This window comes from Morone saxatilis, unplaced genomic scaffold, assembly GCF_004916995.1.
Source record: "Morone saxatilis isolate NCDOM2014 unplaced genomic scaffold, NCSU_SB_2.0 Contig5, whole genome shotgun sequence".
NCBI lineage: Eukaryota > Metazoa > Chordata > Actinopteri > Moronidae > Morone > Morone saxatilis.
In genome coordinates this window covers 9,276,232-9,293,173 of record NW_023340095.1, presented here as the reverse complement: position 1 = coordinate 9,293,173, position 16,942 = coordinate 9,276,232, and the positions used below count along the sequence as shown (strand labels likewise).

The window sequence follows — 16,942 nt, the reverse complement described above, 5'->3', positions numbered from 1 at the left end:
AGTCAAATTTCCCCTGCATGCAAATATAATCCATCTGTTTGCTTCTTTCAACACACAACACACACACACAATCAGGTCCGCACACATTTTAACGGCTCTGCATTTTTGCCACTCCTAGGTCTTATATTAGTCCAATTAGAATTAATTATTCCTCATCATATGCTGTTATCGCTCTATAATAAAAAAACATATTAAACTAAAATGAAAAGAATAGCAAAGGATTTGAGGAAATGTAGCATCCATCAGCTTTTTTGCCTCTCTCCCATCAGTGGTAATTGATATTTGAGGCCTCGTTTTGCACCCCGGCCTCCTTTTCTTGAAATGAGCTTTTGGAGCGCACAGAAAACAGCTGAGGCGGTGGAAATGGAATTGGTTGTGTGTCGGTGCATGAGAGAGTGGGATTATCCCAGCGTAATGTCAGCCTTATTAAACACTATTACACTCTATAGATCAGAGAGGAATCTGAGAAGGATATACTGCCTGCTCATCTGTGTGTGGAAGTGTGTGTAAATTGGGATTATATGCCCATAAATGAGAGCTTTTTATTTAGTACCAGATATAATCCAGTGAATGTGCTCCACCTCTGATACAGTGCAATATGTTTGAAGATTTATTATTATTATTATGAATATTATTGTCATTATCAAATGACCATATCATATTTAATCAGGGCAGACGTTATTGTAAATTACCTAAGAAATTCACTCAATTTATTAACTGTATTTCAAACATTCTGGACAATTGTATCCACACACTGCGCTAGTAAAACAATGCATATAGCTAAAGTGGTTCACAAAACACACACAAACCATAATTATTAATGCACCATAAATTGATTTGGTTGATGTAGGGAATTATTAATAGCTTTGGTGTAAAAGATGTTTTAGCTGTGTGGCAGTGGTCTGTGCCAGCACTACATGCCATCCCCCTGCACCAGATCAAAGTATCTGTTGGTCTGTTTCTGTTGCTTTTTTAATAGAGCTTGAGAGACAGACAGCTGGTATTCTGTCTGTGTCAGTGAATGTAGGGTTATTACTGGCTGTTTATCAAAAAAAAAGAGAAATCAAAGGAATAGATGATTAAACAGAAACTGTTAGAAAACATCTGACATACAGTAGTATTGATAATAACAAGCATACTATTCATGGTTAGCTGCAAATTGTTTGTTTCACGTGGAATTAGACCCAGGGATCACTCACTTGTTGTTCTTGACTCTGAATGCATTCTTGTAACCCTGACAACATATCTTTATTATTTTGGCTCTCACAGGAGATATTCAGTCATCGCAATCCACAACTAATGAACTTGGTGGATGTGAGTCTTTAAGAACCATCAATCCAACCTTGCTTACCAACCTCTAATTGCTGTGCGCTATCCCATGAGGCTCAGCAGGAGCACACTACATAAAGAGAAGTCTTATATATCTAAGCCAAACTACTGTATATAAAGAACAGCTATCAACATTTACTGTCTCAGATGTCTCAATATGCATCTTGTTGTTCAGGTGAAAATTGAGCCAATGTGCTGTTGGGGAATCATTACATTGGGGGTGTAGGCACAACAGCCAAAGTGTGTTACATTACATGCCAGGTAGTGCAGCCTGAAGGCAAGTTCAAATATCAACATCTGGCTCTCTGAGCGGCCGAAAGAAGTTCTTATTTGTTTTGGGGCTTTGTTTTTCAAACATTTCCTGTCAACAGGAAACGCACACTGCCAAAGACAAACACATACACACAGCCTCGCACTCACAGACAGTTGCTCATACAGACAGAGTTAGAGAGAGAGATTATATAGAAATAGAAGGTTGAAAACACTTAACCTACCTACATTCTCACCCTCCCACTTGCACACGGTCTCCAACCACTCGTAGGTATTTGTTCTCCATACATCCACACAAGTGTACACACTCACACTCACTTCCCACTCCCACTCACACCTGTACAGTTTTCACACCGCCCTTGACAGCTCATTTTAAACAAAGCAGCAAAGCTAATCTTTTCTTCCATAGGTCTGATTAGAAATCTTCATCTCACTCTGCTGGATGCCGAAACTTAAAAAAAACCTATTTAATGCATTATTTAATTACCCGCCTTTGTGATTAATGTACAATTAAGATTTTGAATAACTGAATGCTGCTACTTTACAGCTGCAGCCGCTAATTAGGCTATATTATGGTAGTCGTATGAGATGTCTTTGCGAAACTGTGAGGACTCACAGCAGAAGAGTGTGAATGAAGAGACTGGGCCAAGCTGTTTAACATGACTGCCACAGCTTGGCAGGCAAGCCCCCTCCCTCCCTCCTTTACTGTGCTTCGACCCTACCACATACACATGAGAGGCAGGTAGTTTGGAAGAAGAATAAATCCTTAACAAATGTCATCAACATCGTTTAAGCAATTAAAAGTGTCCATTCCAAACATTGCACCACCCACACATATATTTTTCATATAGAGTGCACATGTTCTTTATGTTAAGTACAGGGAAATGATTACTGTGTAAATGTTGGAACAGCTTCTGGCTCTGCCTCATTGTACCTCTGTACATGTTATGGTCCATTGATTGGCACATTGCCGTAGTGTTCGAAGGAGAGAAGATTTAATCCGTTCCAACCGTCAGATGACACTTGATGAAACTACGTTTCCTATACTAACAGAACTGCCTTTGCGTGAAACAACTTTGGTAAAATGAGTGAGTTTGAAAATGTGTGTGTTCGTTATTTCAGTGTGCAGGGTAGAGTGTGTTGTCCTCAGATCATTAACAAGCGATGCTTGCACTCCAATCGTGCTCATTCTCCCCTAATTACTGGCAAATGCTTCCCGCTAGTCCCATGAATGCGTACTCCATCATCCCAGATGACTGCACTTGGAGTGCTTTCTGTCCTTTGCTAAGCAAGTTCTCTCAAGTCACAAACTCGAACTGGACCAGAAAGGCTTATAGTGTACAGTAGCATGTCAACCATAAAATAAAGCAAGTGCATTCTCTTTTAAGGCTTGTAAAGGCTTTATTTTGTCCAGTTGAATTTTCAACTGTTTGTAATAAAACTATGTACATTTTTCTAAAGCGTGGTAGTGAGTGAAATTATTTTTTATCTAGTTCATTATTATAAATAGTTATCCAAACTTGCTATTAATACACACTCTGTTTGGTTGAAGTGGAGCTTTTGCAGAAAAGATTCCTGACAGCTATGATGTGTTTTACATAATAATACTTTTCCACAGGCAGAAACTAAGGTGTCAGTCACTGTACTTCATTATCTTTTTATTGTATTATCGTTATTATTTTTTACATTTTCTAAGTTATAAGTCTAATTGCCACAGCTACAGTGGCAAATAACCTGTATTAATAGTTCCTGGAGATACAATTTGAGAGAGCGTTAAGATCTTCCCTCACCCACTGCAGACCTATAGTAAGTGATGCTGGGTAAGCTGTTTATAATGACAAGCCTCCACATGTTTCAGAACTGTAGAAGAAACCACTTCAGCCTCATAATCCACTTCATTGCAGTCCATCTGCATGCTCAGTGTATTACAAACACTATTCTGTGGCCAAAATAAACAATTCCTCTGTTTCATTTGTCATGTATGAGCTAGCACATGAGCAGGTTTTTGCACAATAGAGTGCAGTCCTCCTGTACTTCTGTTGCTCAGACATGCCGTATGCCATGCTAGCTCACTTGCTACCCTGACAAACCTGCCTCTGACCCATTCATAGACCTTTTTCACAGCAGCCATTTTGACAGGAAATAGTATTGTAAACACAGGTGTTACCAGTGATGATAATTAAGGTTATATTCCATATTCAACAGAGTTATGGTGCTGCTATTGTGCATGAGGGGTCACTGGAAAGGCTCTGCTCAGAATTACCTTAATTTGTATCATTGGTAACACCTGTGTTCACCCTACTATTTCATGTTAAAATGGCTACTGTGAAAAAAGGGTTATTTTCCTAAATAAGTATGATATGAACACTTTCTACATCTTTTTTTTTTACCATCCTCAGGCCAAAATGTCAAATTTTCCCATATTGGTTCTACTCTGGCAAATTGTCATAAACTTGTCACTATTTACACAAAACCATTCTACCTCAATGTAATATATACTTAAAGTCTTGTTGTTTTTTACCACTCCAGTAGTCTGTGTAAAAATTATCACCATCAGCTACTAAGTCCACGTCTTCTCACATGTAGCTGTACCATAGCTGGTAGACTCAACAGTGTAATCACACAAAGATGTCTTGTATCATCTTTTCTCTCCTTCTGTTTTGGCACTCAGTAGAACTTGTTTTTATCAATTTTTGTTCAGAAATACATATGACGCCTTCGCACTCAAAGGGTGACAAGATTTTCTCACTTCTCACTAACTGCATGTGTTGACATCCCTATACAGCTGCTTCTCAGAAATACAATTTGACACTTTTTACCAACACTCATTACCTGTTACGGCATCCCATCATCATTATTTATTTCACCATTTCATTTTCTGGACTCCTTTGGAGATTTTCTTCTTTTTCTGTGCTACCACCTCCATCATTCTCTCTTAGTGCTGTGAGAGATGCTCAAGATGCTGCTCGTCTCAAAGGAAATTAAATGTTTGCAATCTGCAATGTGTTCACAGTTGTACATCTTGATGCATGCTCATGCTATACAGTATGTGTATACTTCTTTGCATTTGTAAATATTTTTCTCTAATGCATTCACTTGAATGGATTTGAGCCTGTTTGCGTAGGTCCGTCAGAGTGAGATTAAGGAAGTTAAAATAAACCGAATCGAGAGAGAGAGAGAGAGGAAGAGAGGGAGGAAGAGAGAGAGCTTCGCCAAAGGCATTTAAATTGACTGATCCATTTTAATTTCACTCCAGCTCCATTATGTTGTTGTTGATGTTACTAAAGGGCTGCCATGTCATTATCTCCCTCTTTTGTTTGTGCTGTTTTTGAGAAGACATTGCCGTTGTTTATTTTCCACAAGAAGGCCTTTATGCTAATGCGACCTCTGCTAAAGACGATTTGCTGTCGATTTAACAGCGTGTTAAAACCACAATCAGCATCAATCATGCGGAAGGAAGGCAGGGAGTGAGGGAAAAGTTTGGGGCTAAGTCATGCTAATCTTCATAACACCTTATAATAAATTCATTAGGCCTCTACATGCACACATTGACACACATTCTTTTTTATTCGAGAGGCACATAGCCTGGCGAGTTTCATAATTAAACTTAGTAACAGTGGGGTGAATATGAATGTAAAGTAAGCTATTCTAGAGGCAGTGAATGAAGGTTTGTACTATGAAGATTTAATCTTCTTTCAATAAACTGACATTCACATAGCATGGGACACAAGCATACTACAGATGGTAGAGCAAGAGACAGAACCAACATAAATACAACTGAGGAACAGTATCAGTAAACTGAAAGCAAATAGGTAATAATAATAAAAAAAAGGCTGACACACAAGAATAAATATTTTAAAATGGAGAGCTGTACCTTGCATAGTTTAAAGTATGAATATATTTTTTCTACTTGTACTATTTTACTTTAGTGTCGCCTCAATCAGCTGACATACTGCTGTAGATCTGTTGCCCCTGAGCAAAGCGTTACTGAGTATGGCTTTCTGGCTGGCACATTTTCACATAAATCTAGCCATTAGATTTTTAAGGAACCTTGTCTTTCCCCACAAAGGGAAATTCTGTCTTGACTGTGGCACTAGATGAAAGGTCAGAAAATCAATCAATCAGTCAGTGAAAAATCATCAGAAATCTTAATGTGCGGATTATCAATATGCATATCAATGTCTGTCTAATGCTTGTTAATCGAAAATGTGTACATTTTGGCAGATTGTGCTACCTTTAGACAGAACTAGTCTAGCTGTTTCCTCTTATTTCCAGTTTTTCTGTTACGCTAAGCTAAGCATGAAAGCTCTCCTGGCTGTAGCTCATATACCATCCGGACATGAGAGTGGTATCGATTAGTCACTTCTCTCATCTAACTCGCAGCAAAAGAGCGAATAAGCGTATTTCCCAGAACATCAGACTATTCCATTAATACTTCTTGCTCTGTGCTGTGTTGAAGAGATGGACACAACTAACCGACATCAACATCTACCAACTCCACCGCTTGCAGGGCAACAAGTGTCACATTCCACTAGTAGTTGATGGGGTCAGTGCCCACTAGCCAACAATAAGTACTATCACAGATTTACTGTTGTGATCATGCATAAGAGATATCCTAATGTGGGTCAGCGCTGTCTTGGAGCCAGTCAAGACATTATCTCAGCAGTCAAGCTCAGACTATAAAAACACTTGTTTTACTGTCTGTCCCAAAGCCTCTACCAGCCACTGTTTTGTCTCCAAAGTAAGATTTAGAGAGGAACTCTGCTCTCTCTCAGAGAGTCGGATGTCTTTTAGGAAGTTTACTGCTCTGTTAGTTCATCTGGCAAAAGACTCGTTCTGTGCTGCTATAAACATTGCCATAAAGAGACCAGTGAGGCTGACCTCTGTAGAGTCCATAAAAAGATCTTTGTCTCAGATAATGTCACTGATATATAAGCGATGGCTGCCCCTGAATGAGCCCATCCAGCAGTCTCCCTTGGTGAAAACTAGCTCTTACTCTCTTGCGTCTTTTTGTGTTTTTGTCTTCACATCATTCATTGCCTAGTTGTTAATAAGCTCTTTCTGTGCGTGTCTGTCTTTGTTTCCCTCACACCTTCATCTCCCTTAAAAATATCGATATCCAGCGTACCAGAACATTTTACTAAGATGGATGCCTACATTGTAACTTGAATGTTTGGTTGAATACAGCTAGTCACATAAAAAAAACACCTTTCTTTTCTTCCTGGAGTGTAAAAATATACAAGGCCATTTATGTCATACTTAAACGGAAACAAATTGTGTTTTATTTTGTTACACTAGAATGTCTAGTATTCGTATATGATGACAATGATTTAAGAAAACACATGCTAGTTGATGGCCTGCTTGTACTGAAACTCACAATAACTGTTGTGTGTGTTTGGGCACAACACACAACATGGACAATATTGCTATTTTGTTGATTTTTAGTGAATACTGCTTTCCATTTTTACTCAAATAAGTTAAAGGTATTTTGTGGCGTTTTTGACTACTAGTAGGACTATAGAGCAGTAACCTTGTGAGGGTATCACTATTTGGTTCAATTCACCAGCAAAAGCATAAAAGAAGAAGACTGCTCCATGTAAACAATGAGGGATTTAAAATACAGTTTTATGACGAAGGAAATTCATTCAGCACGTTTGTTAGACCTCAAGGATACACAAACAATGTGTTTTGGTGAATAACACTGTAAACATAACTTTTGTTTGTTTTCAAGAATACTCCACAAGGTACCATTAATAAGAAAGGAGGAGGGAGGTATCATTGTGACAATCAAAAAGTATTTAACAAGAATCATTGTCCTGTAGAAGTTGCATTAAGCAGTGATTTCATGCTGCTGGAGAGTGCAATTGATTCAAATCCTTTGTAAAGCATCTCTCAGTCACCCCCTTCATGTTGTCAATGAAGGAGATACTTAGATCTGATTACCCTTGTTAATAGTATTGTTTTTTTCTACTAACAAAAATGGCTGGCAATAAAGGACCTTATTAAGAGCTTATTATTAGCTCTATTACCTGTGATCACCAATAATGAATCTCCTGTAATTGTATCTTAGTCTGATTGAATGCAATACACCTTCATGCTACAAAATACCAGTCTAATTAAACTGGAAAAAAAAAATCAATGCAATAGAAGTTCAAATAATTGTGGCAAGAGGGTACACAAAGGAACAAATAACCACAAATAGTGAGTGATTTGCATTAATGCCATTACATTTATAATAGTTTGTCTGAAAGTGGAAAGAGACTCTCTTCATCACTGAGTCAGCTTGCTGTGTCCAAGTTAGCCTTTGGTATGTTGCTAGTAAACACACTTGCTTTACAAACCCACAGGACTTAATGATCTCTAAATGCCATGACTGAGATTAAAATCAGGAAGCCAGTAGGAGAGAGTGAATACAACGATGTAACAACCACTGGGTTGAAAACTGTACAAGAGATAGCAGCTAAACATCGGTGAGGTAATGCAAACATGGGAAATATATATTTTAAATTAAAGGGAAACTATGCACTTAACTAACACATACTGGATGTATCTTATATAATATTATAAAGAAGGTTTTCATACAAAACATTAAAATGCAATGCAAATATCACATAGAGAAAAATACTAAAGGCACAGTGAATATAATGTAATGTAAATATACTGTACTATCATATATTATTGAAAAGAGATGAGAAAGAGTGGAAGATTGAAATTATAAGAAAGCTTGGCAGACTTTTCAAATAAGTTTTCAAGATGATTATGACGTTGATTCAATAAAATAAGTGAAGGAAAGAGGATTTTATAGTTACTTTATGGCTGTCATACGAGGAAGCCTGCTTTTCCTCTTTCACCCTTTGTCACTAATTGAGCAAACACCATTCTCAACACTCCAGCAGAGATGTATTGGAGAGGCCCACTAATCCTCAAGTGCAAATCAGAGATAGCGCTCACTGCTTTCAGCTAATGAAGAGAGGGAGGAAGGCTGATGAGTAAGAGAGATGTACTGACACAGAGAAGAGAGGACGGCTTTTCATTTTGAGTGTTTGAGAGTGTCGTTCCTGTTTACATGTGAAACTATTTAATGCAGGTTTACCACAAATGCCACCACTACTGTTTTTTGTGGGACGCTGGAGAGTGTGACTTCTAAATGCATATTGAATTACACCTAGAGGCAGTGTACTTGTATGTGTAAACACAGACTATTATGGTTGGCTCACAGACATAAGAGAACTCAATACTGTTCATCCCGCTGATATTGGCAGGCTTTGTTTGGAAGTGAATTGGTTTCATGTAGCATGCGCAAGGAGAATGGGGTTGTAATTTTCCTTTGGTGAGGCATGATGAATATTATTATATATGGAGGAAGAAAAGGGACTAGACACCATTCTGCTAAAATGCTAGATATGTGTGGACAAGAGACGAGAACTGTGTCACTACAGATAAAAACCAATAAAGATTTTTTATTGTTCTCGTAGAAGAACACTGAGGAGGAGGAATATTTGTGTAGAATGAAACTAAAAGATGACACATCTTCCTTTTTTCCATATGCATTAAGTTTCAGGCTGCAACGCGCCTATTATGCCACCATCTCTGCAATAACCTCTCATCCTTTGCATCGCCGCCTCACCACGCAGCCTTTGATTTCAAGAGCTGAACTATTCTGCAACATTTGTTGATGTGGTTCTGCAAGTAAATGCTGCAGAATTGTGCTCCTCTTGGAATTGTTCTTCTTCGCTGACCACCGGGACAGGAGCCCACCATCATCGGCTATACACTGCAAATGGCTAAAGAGTGTTTGATCATTCATTTACACATGCACTCAGACCTACACACACATGCAGATACCAGTAAAGAAGAAGGCTATATTATGGGATGTGTTGGACTCATTGCCACTGTTGCCAACAACATTTAGACCCTCACGGCACACTTAACCTTTAACCTCTCAAAGCCAAACTACTATTATTTAATAAGCTCAGTTTTTACTACAAGATTTAAGATTGAAAATTAATCCTTACTGACTTGAGATAGATAGATAGAACCTGACTGCATTTACATATAAAAAACATGGTCTATAAAATGAAATATGTTTTTTAATAAAAAAAATTTGAACATGCAGTGGAGAGATGACAGGAAGTTTGGGGAGAGAGAACTGGGAAATGACATGCAACAAGGGATGTTGTGGTTCACCGCTGTCACCTTGACCCCTACGCCAACAGGGTTAATGGTTTTCAACTACACATTATTCAGAACTTCTGTGATGAATAGTTTAGGAGATATATTCAATGGCTTCCAGAACAACTGTGTTTTATCCAGATTAGAAATCAAATTTAAAATACGATAGATTGCACTATGAGAGGTGCTTTCATCCATTCTTGTTTTCTGCAATATCTGCTCATGGCAACTATAGTACACAGATAGGGAAAGATTGTGTTATGGCAAATAAATTACATGAAACATGCACAATTGTCCACTCTGGACGTAATCCTTAAGGATACTGGGTGGAAATTCTAGTTGAGAAATTGTAGGAGTTAGGTGTCTTTCATATAGTGTTTATATAATGCTGCGTAAACTCACTTTAAAGTAAGTAAATCACTTTATTTTATTCAAATATCTCAAAAACAATAAAAACACAAGTGGAACCACCAAATTGTCCAGATGCTTAAAACAAAAGGGTCACTGCGTCGCTAACCAAAATGTTTATTGAACCAATCAGAAAAGCAAAATGAGTTCCAGCAGATAGTCATAATGTACAGTATAGAAAGTAGAGAGACAGATAAACAGGCAGAGGCAAAAAGACAGACAGACAGGTCTACTCCCCCTACATGATCTGCCTGCCAGTTGCTCTGATGTTGTTCAGGTCCAGTGAGTATGAAGTAGTGGGCCTCACCAACCAATCTGCCGCCTCTGGGTCTCAGGGCCAGGCTCGGGGCTCTGAGCCCGACTCGGCTTGAAGATGTTCTGGATGACTTCCAGATCTCATTAACCTTGGGCTGAGGGCCTAGTTAGATCAGAGCCCCAAAGGCCAGTGGGTCAAGATACTATTCTCTCATCCCCTACTCATTTCTAGGTGTGGACAGTATACATTCAAATTGCTTCTGTTTAAAAGAAATCCATACACATAAAGATAAAGATTTTTCTTTCTGGAACTACCTTCAATAAAGAACCATTTATTACCATATCAGTAATCGATTACCTGGAGAATGCATTTTAATGTATGCATAATACATTTGAAGAATTGACAAAAGCCCTTTATAATATATTATGATGTCTAATATAAATTTAATATAAATATAAAACACCATGACTGTATCTTAAAAGTAGGTGGGCATGAGGTCAGATAAGAAGTTTTGTAATTCAGTGACACAAGCAGTGACTGCTTCAGCAGCTGTTGTGTTTCCTCTGTGCTCACACAGTTTAAATGCCTGTCATGGGCTCTGGTGTCAGGAGCAACAAACCGTATGAGTGTCATATCATGCTTCTGTCTGACAGGCAAACATACAGTACAATATGTTCCTTCTCACTATCAATACAGCCATAGAACACTTGATGCTTACATGAGGAATATGAGCATCTGTACATGTTATCCTTAAATATAGAAATATAATAATACAGCATAATACAACACATATAATATCCATACTCATTAAGACATCTTGATTTCTATTTAAGTACATTCAGTTTAGATGTTGGCTTCACAGAAAATGGTAACCAACTTTTATTCATTTGTTGTTTCTATGACCCTTGGGCTGATGAACCTGTTACAAAAGGGATTCATTGCAGCAACACTCGCACACACAACCCTAGGGCTGTTTGATATGATGACACATTGTGTGACAGCAACATTTCATATTATTCTATGATTTATTTAATTGTGTCGCAAATCACTGCAATATTGTTTGTCATTTGGACAACGCTTCGTGTTCTTCCACACGGCACAGATGCAGTTGGAACATTTTCATGAAGCCAACACAAACAAAAATGGAGGAGAGTGAAGTGACACAGAGTTGGAGTAATTCTGAACAGGAGAAGGACTCAGACAAAACGAGGAGCTCATATCTAAAAGAGGGGCTGCTTCTGTCACATGGACATGGTTTGGATATTAAAAGTCGGACACAGACCAGAAAACCGAAAAAAGTTAATAAAAAGAAGAACAATAATCAGTAGTTTAATTTGTTGAGTTGATAAATCAAAATGTAAAGAAAGAGGTCTTTCCATGTGGTAATTTTATATTCACAATTTATTCATTGAATTTGCAGAAAATGTGCTATATCATGATATTTTTAGTGGATATAAAATAATCTAAATCGGGATATGAGATTTTGGTCATTTTGCACAGCCTTATGCAACACACACACATTCAGTCTTGCTCTGCTTTGCTATTTTGTTTTGACTGTCATACTCACTCGTTACCAGACCACCAGCAGCCTAACGTGCAAACTTTTTCCAATACCAAGTCTTTTTCATCTGTATGGATCAGACACCTTAACTGGGGAAATAATAGAGGTGTATTTTTATTACTGCCGCAGTAATCACACACTACATATAAATGCTTCCATGATTTTAAATAAGGAGAAAATTGTTGTTCTTGATGGATCAGCAATGAAGACTTAAGCATTAAGGACATGCTTGTCTTTTTTCCAGTCAAAATCTGACAAGCTGTCTAGTTTAGTTCAACTTGCTGTTTGTCACTGCTGTTGCCATGTGTCACTGGTGTGTGTGCGCATACCAGCATGTGTGTGCTAACCTCCTTGCCACCATGTGTGTGTCGTTCCTGGGGTGATGCATGACCAGCCATTGTACAGCACCAACGTGGCCTTGGAACAGAGCCTGGCCAGACAGATTGCAGCAGGACGCTGAGAGGTTCGAAAAGGAACATCCCCTCAGTTCAGCGAAGGTCGGACAGAGGCATCATTAGGTTGACAGAGTCTAAAACAGGGTCCAGTGGGGTGGGAAGAGTTGACTGACGGTTTTTGACTCAAGGACATGCCGGTATCAGAGGTTAATGATGGAGGCAGCCTTGGTACGCCATGGGGGTGCCACTTATCATACTGATACAGATACTGTGTGTGTGTGTGTGTGTGTGTGTGCGCGCGCGCATGCTGCATGCATGCATGTTTTTTGAAGGCCAACATCAATCTGAATATTTTTAAATTGAAGTCATTAATGTTCAAAATTTAGCATTTTATATATAACTGAAACACACCAAAAAAAATCACGTCGACCCCCTGTAGTGTGTGTGTCTGTGTGTTAACCTCTTTGCCTCAGTCCTAATTGTCCCCATTTGATCAGAGCAGTAGTGGTTTCGGGCGCTTCCTTGTCCTCCCTACAGCTCCATTTATCACAGGCAGCAATGGAGACACACAAAGGCACTAGGTGCTTCAAGGTGAATCCCTTCAAATGGCTCAGCTTGTGTTACCTTGTTAAATCGATGTGCTTGGTGACAAGCAACAGCAATGGAAATCTCACCAGGCAGGTGACTTTTGCACGTCTTTGTGACACGGAAGTGCTCTGGAGGTTGAGAAAATGCGATTAAAAGGCAGTTGCAGTCTGTCCCTAGTGTGAAGACTTTTGTTAACTCTTGTAAGCTTATCGTCCATTTTTTTTAATTAATGGAAGCTGGTTTTCTGTATTATGTTTGTCTGTTTATGTTTCACACTGAAGTATTTTAAACATGTCATAATTTATCAATCAAACCCACACTGAAGAACTTCAATTTACACTATAGAAATTGTTTAGAGAAGTGCTTCCTGTCCTTTCTCCTTTAGCATATGAAATGAGACATTACACATTTTTATGCTATGGCAGTACAAAATTCACAATGCATGCGATCTTGGCACACTTTTGCTATTCATTCTGTGAATTACAGAAAACTTTCATAGTAATACATGTGTTTTGTGTGAATGTGTAACCAACAGAAAGCTTCTTCATTACACGCTTTCATACACAGAGCTGCTGGAATAAGTTCAGCAGTTAGCGCTGGATTAGAACAAAAACAGACTCATTTTGGCAACATTTTCCATGCACCAAACCAAGGTGTTTAAAAGCCCTCTGTTAGGAAAAAGGGATTTAGAGCTTTACACATATTCTTTTTAAAATTACAGAAATATATATATATATATTTATATTTATATATTTATATAAGCAATTCTTAGATTCTTAGTGGCTTTGCTGAATAGGTAGACCAGTTTCTTGTAACTTTTAATACTACTATATATTAGTTTTATTTTCTACTTGCTCAGTGCAGAAACAGCGTTTTATGATATTCTGAATAGATCGTTTTTAGAAGACATTTTGACTTCTTAGTTGGAAAAGCACAGGTGTTACTAATATCATTTGCAATGGCTCTGATCTATTCATGTGTGTCCCAGTAAGTCATGACGTATGATAGTGAGCAAAACCAGGACCCTGAAACTGAAGCAGCTGAATGGAATTCAGCCACTAGTAGGCTATTTGGTCGTGTCTGATCTTACAAGTGAGAGCAAAACATGGCTTTTCTCCAGCACCTGACAGGAAGCGGCAAAGCGGATAGTTACTTTGCTAACAGCCCCCCCAAAAAACCTCATCATATACTGTCACACACACACATAATAGACTGTGAATTAACAGTGTTATGAGTCAGTGTTCAGTTCGGCATGTATGTCATCCACAAACCAGCACTTATTTTAGTGAGAATTCTTATTGTAATGGTCCGCCTCTCATTCCCAGTTCTTCTCCCACTGAAAGACCACAACTACAAAGGAGGCTTTGAACGTTGAGGTGAACAAATTTTAATTTTGTACTAAATAAAGTTTATCTTTCGCACTTCAGAAACTGGCCACAACCAATACAAGGGCAAAATAAACTGCCCAAAAACTGAGAGCTTGTCTAAAGAACATTGGTTGAAGACCATGCAAAAGACAGATACAAAGAAGAAGAAGATACAAACAAAGCCTCAACATTATGTTCTAGCTTAAAGTTTGTTTGATACAGTATCTTTACAGTTGTTGTTTTTAATATGTCCTCATGTTCCTTTTATGTTATTTCTAATTAGTTCATTGTTCTGTTAATGATTCACAATTGACTCTTTCTGACTCCCCGACAGTATGTTTGAACTGGTAGAGCTGGCACCCCATGTACTAAAGTCCTTGATGAAGCGGCCAGTTGTTCGAATCTAACCTGTGGCCCCTTGCTGCAAGTCATCCCCTCCCCCCTTTTATTGATGCCGAATTGACAATAAGATTGTCTATATATGACACACTTTAGCTTGTGTTTCTAAAGCTATGTATTGCTACAAGGAATTGTTAAAATAAAATATTCCTTAAAGGGAGTTTGGCAAAGGGAGCTTTTAGTTTAACCCAAACTGCTAATTTGTAAATTTCTTAATGTTTTGTCCACACTACAGAAACACTAGCTAACTGTTAAAGTATGGTACGGTTGTCTGACGTTGAGCATTGTTAGTTATTAGTTTACTAATTGTTTAATAATGTCTGTATTGATTACTGAAGCTGGCTGATCAGTCAAGTTGTGTGAAAACCACAAGACTCCCAATTATATAGATGCATAGTGTGAACAGTACAGAGATCTGACAACTTCCAGTTATGTAGCCTAGTGTGACAAAGACTATGCTTACCAATGTCAGGCCAGTATGGCTTCTTTGTAGAAAATTATATTTCTAGTTCCTCACACTTCATTTCAGCATGTGGTCTCTATTGTTAATGAGGAACACTACGCAATTGCATGCTATGAGAGTGAGTTCAATTCTTCCCGTTTAAATGTGTTTTATGTTTTCATTACTGTTGGTACAGTAGATTTTTGACAGACCCAAGGTATACCTACACATTTTCCCTTTCACTAGTTAAGCGTATCTATCCTCTATGTGGCAGACTGCTTCATTCACAGTGGCACAGATCCTGACAGATTTATTGGTATTTTTAATGTCACACTTACACATTTATCTTTTCTTTAATAATATGTCTTGTCAAAGCAGAAAAAGCACAGTTACTTGTGACATGCATACATTAGCAACTGTTCAGTTTAAGTCCCTTTGCGCTAGAGCTTTTCCTACTGTGAACTGTTAAAATGCCATTTGAGAAAAAGGATTATTTCACTGTGTCTTTGGTAGGCATACTATTGAGATTTTGCAGTTTACAACATTTACATGTTATACAACATTTTTGACATACATTAAATATTTGCACCTCTTTATTTAAGTCCAATTCTGTTAGCAATGTGTTTTCTCTCGGATTTCTCTGACATTGTGATGTTTTTCTGTTGATGTCTTTGAAGAATGGAAACCCACATTTAACAAAAGAAACTGATCTATAAGACTGCCTCCCAACAAAGTCTATTGGGTTTTTATATGGATCAACCAATGAACTACAGTAAAGGTAATACCCTATAGGGGTCTAAAAAAAACTACAAAAAAAAAACCCTTAGGCAGGTGTAACAGGTGATATATGTGAATGCTCAGCTTCCTTTGTTTTGTTAAAAATGTATTCAATCTTTAGAATAATTTGCTTTTAAAAGATGTACAGGTAGAGTAAAAGTTCCCAAAACCAGAGCAGATGGTTTAATTATGTAAGGAAACCTTGCTGCATCAATTTCCATATTATTGTTATTGTCATGAATCGGTTCATGTCATGAGATATGCATGTCTGATAACTGATAAAACTAAATTCATGATGATTATTGAGAGAAATCAGGCAACTCCATTGCCTCTTGAAGACTGATGTTATAGGTATGGCTGCTATAGATGTGTCTCAATGGGTCCTCATGCATTGGGAAACATTATAAGGATATGTGTTGTCTGATATTTTTACCTGTGCACCCATGACATGTCCTGGTTTTGCTCTCATATCTTGTCACATTGTCTCTCTGTCACCCCCAGCATGCCACCCAGGCTTCTACAAGGCGTATGCTGGAAACATCAAGTGCTCAAAGTGCCCTCCACATAGTTTCAGCTATGGAGAAGGTTCTGCTATCTGCCGCTGTGAGAAGGGCTTCTTCAGGGCTGAGAAAGATCCTCCAACTATGGCTTGTACACGTGAGTATGCCAGCAAACAGGACACAATACTTATTATCTATTACGAAACCTCATAGAGAGCTTCAAGTCATCCTTTTTGATGTGATCAGAGTGAGGGGAGAACCTCACTGCCATCACTGCAACTTTGTTAATTGTGAAGTCATGTGAGATTTCTATACTTGTGTATGCCTGACAGGCTGGGTGAGTTACTGCTTTGTCTTTAGAGCTGGTGGATTACTCCAGTGGTCTCTCAGAATTTGCTGCGGCTGTAAATCCAGTCTCGTCTTCAGGACTTATCTGGTGTGAAACTGTACATTACAGAGTCTCTGGGTGAATTACATG

The 16,942-nt window shown here is 38.3% G+C and overlaps 1 protein-coding gene across 1 annotated transcript in view; it reads left to right on the top strand.

The window, feature by feature from the left end:
• LOC118339347 (ephrin type-A receptor 6-like) overlaps positions 1-16,677 on the top strand; it is a 74,307-nt gene extending 57,630 nt beyond the window's left edge. The window contains exon 4 of the mRNA XM_035676931.1: positions 16,466-16,677. Within this exon, the coding sequence (XP_035532824.1) occupies positions 16,466-16,677 (212 nt within the window). The remainder of the gene's footprint in view (positions 1-16,465) is intronic.
• The last annotated feature ends 265 nt before the right edge of the window (positions 16,678-16,942 follow it).